Consider the following 485-nt stretch of genomic DNA (forward strand, 5'->3'; position numbering starts at 1 on the left):
GGGACCTCCCGGGATTGGAGTGAAGGGGTAACTGCTTGACAGTGGATCCCCGGGGATCCGGACTGAGTTCGTGATGCTCAAGCTCGGGCCGCCTCTGTCTGAGTGTAGCTTTACGGAGCCGAAGCTCACAGGGAGAGGAGGATACTCGCGCGGCGTCTGTTTGGAGGAACCGCGCTGGAGCATTGTGTCCGCGGGGATCCAGTCTAGGGGATCAGGTGGGAGGGAGGGCCGCCGGCTTGTGCGAGTATTGCTTCGGAGTGCTCAGCCACTCCCCGTGAAGAGATCCGGCGGAAACTGAGCCTCCGAGGACTGGGATCCCAGCTGATCCCGGGGATCTCAGGGCGGAATCTGCAGGGACAAAGGCCCCAGGAAGCTCGGCCGTGGGAGAACTGGGACCGCTGCAACTCAGATTCTCGCGGCTCAGACAGGGCGATCGCGGATCGCCGCGGCGGCAGAGGGGAGACACCCGTTCCCGGTAGCCAGGC

The 485-nt window shown here is 64.3% G+C and overlaps 1 protein-coding gene across 1 annotated transcript in view; it reads left to right on the forward strand.

Moving 5' to 3' along the window:
- PRR14 (proline rich 14) overlaps positions 1–485 on the forward strand; it is a 5,143-nt gene that overhangs the window by 463 nt on the left and 4,195 nt on the right. Inside the window, exon 2 of the mRNA XM_010837442.1 lies at positions 281–475. Coding sequence (XP_010835744.1) covers positions 281–475 — 195 coding nt within the window. The remainder of the gene's footprint in view (positions 1–280; positions 476–485) is intronic.

The sequence above is a fragment of the Bison bison genome, unplaced genomic scaffold (assembly GCF_000754665.1).
Source record: "Bison bison bison isolate TAMUID 2011002044 unplaced genomic scaffold, Bison_UMD1.0 scf7180017864072, whole genome shotgun sequence".
NCBI lineage: Eukaryota > Metazoa > Chordata > Mammalia > Artiodactyla > Bovidae > Bison > Bison bison.